This window comes from Solanum stenotomum, chromosome 12 (assembly GCF_019186545.1).
Source record: "Solanum stenotomum isolate F172 chromosome 12, ASM1918654v1, whole genome shotgun sequence".
NCBI classification, from domain to species: domain Eukaryota; kingdom Viridiplantae; phylum Streptophyta; class Magnoliopsida; order Solanales; family Solanaceae; genus Solanum; species Solanum stenotomum.
This window is the reverse complement of record NC_064293.1, coordinates 29260535-29269451: the sequence shown is the minus strand read 5'-3', so window position 1 is coordinate 29269451 and position 8917 is coordinate 29260535. Positions and strand designations below refer to the sequence as shown.

Here is an 8917-nt window from a genome sequence, read left to right as displayed (position 1 = left end):
GTTATAATAAGCCCATTCGATCTTATGATGCAATTTTTTTGGTTTACCACTAGAGTAAATATCGCGATTCTATAATTAAGCATCCTTGAAACGTAAGATATTACTAATTTTTCAAACAAATTAAGTAAATGAAGAGTATTTAATTAGTAAGTTATGATAATGATGTAAAATCTCATCTATCGCCTAATTTTACTAATTTTCAAATAAGCATTTAATACTCTTTTCTCTCTCTACAACTTCTTTTTGACTTTCCTGTACCCCACTTTCTCTCTCTATCCACAAAACCAAACGCTTAAATAAAGGCCGAAACCCCATTCTTTTTCTCTAGTCGCCACCTCTAAATCTCTCTCTCTCTCCATTTTCTCTCAACAACAAAAAAATCCATTAGCAGAGTTATTTCAATGGCAGTTGAAGCAAGACATCTCAATCTTTTCACTCAACAACAGCAAATGGTTTCGAATCAAGGGAATGGGTTTTCCTACAATACCCAGATGGGTGGTTCTTCTCTTTTGCCGTTACCGACGCCGGAGAATAGTTTTTTGCCGTTTCATCAGAGTTTGATGTGTGATTCCGTTCAGCCAAAAACCTCGGTGAATACTGATAGTGGTCTCACTTTTAATCTTCCCACTACTGTTAACGCTACCACTGCTGCCGCTGTAGCGGCGACGAGGAAGCGGTCGAGGGATTCGTTTAATCAGTTTAATACTTGTAATACTACGTCGTTTGTTGGAGATGACGTTTTGCCACTTCTACAACAATATCAGTGTGATATCGATCGGATTATTTCGCTTCATGTAAGTTTTCTGATGAAAAATTGAATTTCAATGCCGTTTTCTGTTTATTGGTGTTTTGGGGCTAATTTGAATTTTTTATTTTGTGTTTTTACAGACTAAGAAAGTAAGGATGGAATTGGAAGAAAGGCAGAAACATCAAGCGAGGGTGTTGGTTGCAGCAATCGGAGAAGGTGTATCAAAAAAACTGAAAGAAAAAGATGAACAGATTCAAAGAATGGGGAAAATCAATATGGTTCTTCAAGAAAAAGTGAAAAGTTTGTTCGTTGAAAATCAGTTATGGAGGGATTTGGCACAAACAAACGAAGCAACAGCAAATTCCCTTCGCAACAACTTAGAACAAGTATTGGCTCACGTCGGCGATGAACGAATCTCTGCCGGCGGTATCCTCGCCGGAGCAGCAGTTGAGGAAGACGCCGAATCCTGCTGCGGCAGCAGCGACCACGGGGCTGCAGCGGAAGAAGAGGACGAAATTGAAGGGCGGCGCACTGTAGTCGGTGAAGCGCAGGATAACAGGATGTGCAAAAGGTGTGGTGAGAGGGAATCATGTGTTCTGCTATTGCCATGCAGGCACCTTTGCCTGTGTGCTGTTTGTGGATCAAGTTTAGTTCATACATGCCCTGTATGCAACTCTAACATGAATGCCACTGTACATGTTAACATGTCTTCTTGATTGATCAATCAAATCAATATCCAAAAAAAAAAAGATGAAACTATTTCTAGGAAGAGGAAAAGAAACCATAGAATTTTGTTCATGTAGAGATAAATGCTAGAATTTTTAGTTTGTAAATTTCTTTAGTAATTGTGACATGCAAATTGTTCATTCTTTTTATCTCCATATATGTTCTTAATTCACCATTGTCATAATGATGGTATTGGAATTTCATAGTTCAATTGTGTACAAAAGTTCTTTCAAAAATAATATCATTAAGATCTTCGTACATTCTATTTTCGAATTTTATCGGAAGGGAAGTAAAAAAAGTAAAGGTGTGTATGGTGGGATTAAACATAAAGTAACTTTTAGTTCTGGACTTTGATAGGGAGAGATTATGGGGTTACTAGTTTTAATGAGAATGAGCAGAAAAAGCAAATGTTACGTGCCAACTTTTGCCAAAGAATCCTACTTTAGTGATTTCTCACACATTGTGGTCCGTATATGTATTGAATTAGGTACTGTACTGACTGTTTCTAACATTTAATTCTGATAAATATAAAGAGAGACACTTTCATTTGAGAGGTGTGGTGTTCCATTGGAATTTTGCTGCATAAATGTCAGTCTATTTATAATAATGGACTATTTCATTATATTATTTTAAAAGGAAAAAAAAATTGGTCAAAAAATTTGATCAGAACATTTTTATTCTTTTAATTTTAATATTTTTCAATTAAAAAAAAGAAAAAGATCAATTTATTTTAAAATAAAAAAGAATATTAATAACATTTTAAATTTCTAGCCAAATTTTCTGGTCATTTGACATTACCTATTACTCTCTAATACTCCATTCGTTTCATTTTATATGAGATAGTTTGATTCGGTACGAAGTTTAAGAGAGAAAAAAATACTTTTAATTCTTGTGGTCCAAAATGAATGTTAGAAATTTATGTGACTATAAATCATTTCATTAAGAGTAAAATAAACATTTTTTCTTAAGTTGTTAGTTAATATAGTCACTCTTTTTGGGACAGAGTAAAAAAGAAATTAAGTCACATAAATTGAGACAAAGGGAGTAATATTTGTTCATTTTATGAAATTAATTGATAATTTTATACTAGTTCCTTATTTACCTTATTTTTCATTATAATCATTTTTTTATTATATTTTTTTATATTTAAAGAATGATATAGTAAAATTACTCTTTTATTTTATAATTATTAAAAAATATGTAAAGTAAATAGTGGATAAATATTATTGAAAGGAGAGACTATTAGTATTACTGCTACTATTTATTTGCTTAGGTGGGATGTCAACCTATTGGAAAAAAAAATAATAAAACAAGATTGTATTTTTTACTTAATTTTAGTTTTTTTTGGTGTACTAGTACTTAGTACTAGCACTAGCAAAAGCTATTCAAGAAAAAAAAACAAAGTGGACCCAAATACAAGCAAATCCCCCTAACTTTGCAGGCATATATAGTGATTGTGAAAACAACTGCTTCTGACTAATAATTTAACTTTACTTTTCTTTTTTATGTCCTAACTTTTTGCTATATAATTAAATTAGGTTTCTCCTACACCTTAGCTATCCTTGTAAGTTATTGTCACCTTTAATGAAATGATTATTTCTTTTGTGTGTATTAAAATTGATTGCTTGTAAATTCAAGTAGTTGGTTGGGTGATAGGTATGTGTATATAGAGTATTTAAAATCATTATTGGTAATTTTCGTTCCCTACTCCTAAAGCTCAATGTATTATTAGTAACCTTTCTAGGGTTGGCACAAGGTAACCGATAAGGTGCTTATTCCGATTTTGCTTAGGAAGTTAATTATTTATAGCAAAATATCTTGTTTGGTTGTAATATAGATAATTTAGCATACCAGATATCATGTGATTATTCGTTTATAATTCTATATAACTAATATCTGCATAACTGTTATCTAATAAAAAATTATGACAATAATAAAGTAGAGAGATGGTTGAGTAGTGTAATGCATTGATATGGGACAGCAGGCAGGAGTAGTGGTCAGTCTGGTGATGGTCAGATTCAATGAGCCATCAGGACAAGCTTGTGTATTGATTTTCTTTTTGGGGTGGTTCATTTCTTGGAATCTTCCATTATGAGGCACAATTTTATAGGTGTTGTAAAGACAAAAATGTCAGTGGAAAATGTGGCACATTTCACATTATTTGTCCCTATTATGACTAGTCCATTTATTTATTGTTTGTTTGTTTGTTTGTGGATTGTTGATGTAAATTAAAGAGTTTGGGTAAGGGACGAAAGGATTACTCAACAATGATGGCTCTCCCTAACGTCCCATTCCTTTTAATGCTACCACAACCCATCTTCCAACAATTTCACTTCTTTGAAAATTTTGATCACTATTTTTTTCTTGATTGTCCATACTTTATATTATTCAAATCCAAAATCATCTACTTGGGACTACCTGCCAATTTTATGACGAAAGGTGGGCCGATAAGGGTGGGACAAAAATAAAAACTTAATAAATATTTAAATTGACAAGCTTACAGTAATATCAGAGGTATGCTTGAATAAAGAAGACAATAACTTAATGATAATGTAACTTGAAAGATAAATCCATGGATTAGTTAAAATTGAGTTCTACTGTCTTTCAGAATCATAAGATTACCATAGTTTTATTTCAATTCTCTGTTAATTTTTACGCACCAATCAATGTAAACTGAATTTTAATAAAAATCGAAATTATTGTTAAAAATAATAAAATAGAAAGTTTGGGAGAACTTTAGTTTATATTTATTCCACGGGTGTTTTTAGATAGTTTTTGCCTTTTGTTAGTGCTATAAATATATTATTAGTATTATAGTGCATGTTGTAAACAGAATGGTGTCCCAAAGTGCCGGCCAAGATTCTGACACGTCACATTCACAAAATACACCAAACGAAATATAATTATATAAGAGGTTACTACTCAAAATGATGGATCTAATTGGAATCGTTTGATTGAATAATTTAAAAATATCTCAACTAAATTAAGATCTATTTCAATTTATTTATCAAAATTTATATTAGATAGTGCTATTGTTATGATTTCAATGCGCAAATTCAAATTTAATAAAAAAAATTTTATGAGAATAAATGTTAAAGACCCACCACGTGTGAAGAGAAAATGTAAAGGTGAGGCCAAAGAGAAAGGAGGGTGGTTGAGTTGGGGGTAATTCGTACACTGTATCAAACACGCCTGTGTTTGTGTCTGTGGCCTTAAAATTCGCCGGTGGGGAAGGAGAGAGATAATGATGGCCTACGTTACTTCATGTCAGAGCCGTGAAGATCGGTTTTGGTACTCACAATTACAACTATTTTCCACTCAATGTTCCCTCCCTCAAACTTGTTTTTTTACTACTACTATCAGATTTTTAACTTTTTATATTTTCTTCGTCTAATTATAGTTATTCACTATATTATTTTTAAATATTTATTCAGTTTACGGCTAATAAAAGTAATAAAATTATTTAAGATTTAATTTAAATCAAAATTTCAGAAGTATCCTTTTGTTTAAACTTTATTTCAAGTTAAATTACATTACATAAATTAGGATAGAGAAGAGTCTATTCATTGAAAAATAAGTGGTCTTTTAAACTTAGGAATACTCTTTATAAACTATTTTCATTTCTTCAACGATATAAAACTCTGTCTATTAAAAAATAAGGATAATTTTTAAAAACTGAAATCAATTCCGTTTAGAAATCACAAAATAAAACAGTTACTTTTTTTTTTTTATATATTGGGACTTGGAGTAACAATTTCAAACCACACACTTTTGAGTTGTTAATATCCATCCATTTAAAAGAAGATTGTGATTTGGCGTGAATTGCGCTAAGAAAATAGGACAACAACCTTACTCCTAATACAAACAAAACTGCTTTATTTGTGTTCGTTGATATTGTAAAAAAAAATACTTGATTAATTAGAATCTAAATTTGAGATTAGGTAATTCTTAATTCACTTCATTAATTACTGAGTTACACAATTCATTATGTATTACGTTACAAGTTAGAGTGCTTTTCTTGGCTCCATTAACATTATCTTCAAGTAAATTTATGAAAAAGTTACGAAGAAATTTCCTTAAATTCATCTTTAATTTTTATGTTTCCATCCAATTTTATTCATTCAATTAAAAAAAATTAATATATAAATAATTCTTATTTCTTTTTAAAATGTATATTGAATCTAATATAAACAAGTAATCATGAACGAAACTTATTATTCAACAAATTAATGTTCCTTTCCTTGTAACAGTTATGATTCCTTTTTTAGTAGTTATAATCAAATAAGTACTACTTTAATGATGGCTTGCTTGGAATATATTAAGGCCATCGACATCGACTATTAAAGAATTTTTATTATCGAACAAATGTTGCTTTGTCCTTTATATTATCATTTCCACGTGAATTCTTAAAGCCTTCGTAATTTCCAACTCTTTTTCTTATTCCTATTTACTTTATGAGAACTTGTAATGTCTATAAAGTAAATAAAATATTGACTCACAACATCTCTCATATATTCGTACCTAATAATAATTTATTATTATTGTATTTTTAAAGCGTACATCACACGATATCTTGTACTTAATGGTCCCATGTACTATTATCTCAAAATTCATTATTATATAGGAATAAGTTTGAGACATTTTCTTTTTTTTCGTAATCTAATTATGTTTTGACATTATCATTTAGTTATCGAAATACACTAATTAAATCAAATTTATACCACTTAAATTTCATTGTAAGATAGCAATACAATTGATTAATCAAGACCTTTAATTAGCGTTTGACATAGTTTTTAATCAGATTCCAAGTTTTCTATTAATATACAATCTTAAAATTTGATTAGATTCTAAAAATTGACAACAAATTCGGTCAAAATTATAAATATTTATTTTTACTTAGAGATTTTTGGAATTTTTTTCCTAATAAAATACATATGCAAATATAAATTCAACAACTTAAGTTTTCAACTTGAAAAATTCATGACATAACGGAAGTTCATGAATCATTTGTGTTTCTATGTTAATCAAAAACATAAAGAAATAATATATATATAGTGTTAAAAACATCTCGACGGTAAGTATGAATATGCCGAAATCAAAGTCTCAGGACGAAGACAAAAGCCGAGCAAATGAGAAATATATATATATATATATATATCAGAAATCAAAGATACCCTCAATCAATTGAATAATAAAGATACAGATATACTATTCCTACCGTCCACTTTTACTTGAATATTATATTAAGAATTAAATATTTTTTTTATTCTAAAAATAATATATTACTGACTTTAGTAAAACTATTGTTAATGTATTTTAAAAATATGAAATTTATATTTTTTATTTTAAGAAATATGTCACCAAATAAATTAAGTAAAATATTGATAAGTAAAAGTGGACGAAGCGATTGCTATATACTACTCCCTCCGTCCACAATTGTTTGTCTGGGTAAGGTCATGCACACTCCTCAAGGAAAATTTAATACAAGATGTAATTTGACTAATATAACTCTACTATACCAAGAATATCCAAAGTCCACATAACTTTTCAATTGAANGTAAGGTCATGCACACTCCTCAAGGAAAATTTAATACAAGATGTAATTTGACTAATATAACTCTACTATACCAAGAATATCCAAAATCCACATAACTTTTCAATTGAACTACACTATCATTAAGGGCAAAATTGGAAAAAAGTGACTAATTATTTCTTGATTGTTTAAATTGACAATTAATCTTGAACATTTAATTTTAGTATACCTGCCAAATAATTGTGGACGGAGGGAGTATGTGACTAAAATGAAATGATGATTTTTTTATTTAATATATATTTTTGAAAAGCAACAATATATGCAGTATCTGCATTACCTCGTTGTTAGTTCTGTGTCAACATATGACCATCAATTATGGGTCCCACTGATGTTTTTGTCTTTATTTTTCTAATTTGACTTTTTCTTGTTTTGTTTATAGTGATAGAGTTATATGAAAATAAAGTAATTAAATAGAATAAAAAAATGTCAGATAAGATAATAAAGATGGATTGATATAGATTGGTAAATGATGAAACAAAGTGTGGGGCACATGAAAAAGCAATATCTGCTAATGTTAATTTAACTTTAGTGGGGGAGTGACGGATCTTCCGGAGTGGGTCCTTTGATCACACACAATTTTGTCTCTTCTATCACCAACATACATAATCACTCTAAATTTTATATTATTTTATTCACTTTTTTTCCGTTTATTATCTACTCTCCGTTTTAATTTGTTTGTATTCATTTTCGATAGTTATTTTCATTAATTAATGAAGGTGAACATTAAAACAATAAGTAAGTGACCTTCCGCAACGAGCTAGTCACACGGTGTTTGTTTAGTGCAGTTTACCTATTCGATCTAATTTCCAAGTTATTATATAAGAGCAGAGAAAATTTAAATAAGCTACTAAAAATCTCCATTACCAAAATATATCAATATTCATGTGCGGGAGGCTTTTCATAGTGTAAATATTGGTTAATTGAACCTATACTAGTATATATGACATTAATTAAGATGAATTTGATGCTTATACTTGCAAGTCAAATTTATGTTGATATAAAATAAATCTGGACATATTGAGTACTCCACAATAAAAGAAGTACATGTACCAGCAAAGGGGTAGTTTACACGTTAATACTTAAAATATTTCTCTTGCAAGGAAAGCCAAATCAAATATTACTAATACACCAATATGGATTGTGATGTATTGGTGAGAGTGTTTCACCCTTAACCAGAGGTCTCGGGTTCAATCCCTAGACATGGAAAAAATCCTGTTGGGAGCGTCACCTCCGAATGGGCTCTGCAGAGCGCGATTCAAATTTAGTCAGAGTTTCAATGTGAACTCCGAACACCGAGTGAAAAACAAAAAGAATAGTTAACGTTTTGATTAGTTTAATAAATAGCACGTTTTTATGAGATGAAGGACCATATTTGGACTATCATTAATATATTAAATTAATTCGAAACTCAAAGTCCATTTTTTAAAAGTTTTACTTCAAAGTAACGTATATTATTCATCTAATGCCAAAATTGACTAATTATTTATTATAGAAAATCGATGCATCTTTTGAGATTGTTTTAAGGATAAGAATGGAAGTGATTTTTCTTTTCTTGATTGTTGAATAGCCCTTTTCAGAGGATACATTAATTTGGACCTTCGAGGTTAACTTTACTTGAAGAATGGAAAATCATAATTAATTATGATTAATCGAATTTTTATGTAAAATTGGTTTGATTATAAAAATAAACGTACTCATGAACGTTTGAGGATGTTGTTATCAATGGTGTCAAAAGTGTAATCGATCGAGACTGATTTTAGGTGAAACATGAATGACTAATTATTTTTTGGTTTTATATCGTCGTTCAATGAAATCATTACAAATAAATATTTATCAATTATTAAAATGTA

At 29.7% G+C, this 8917-nt stretch overlaps 1 protein-coding gene across 1 annotated transcript; it reads left to right on the top strand.

The window, feature by feature from the left end:
• The first annotated feature begins 311 nt into the window (after nt 1–311).
• On the top strand, nt 312–1477 carry LOC125849225 (BOI-related E3 ubiquitin-protein ligase 1-like). The gene is made up of 2 exons (XM_049529263.1): nt 312–794; nt 889–1477. Exons 1-2 carry the CDS (start codon nt 402–404, stop codon nt 1462–1464), a joined length of 969 nt encoding a protein of 322 aa, XP_049385220.1. The 5' UTR covers nt 312–401; the 3' UTR covers nt 1465–1477.
• The last annotated feature ends 7440 nt before the right edge of the window (nt 1478–8917 follow it).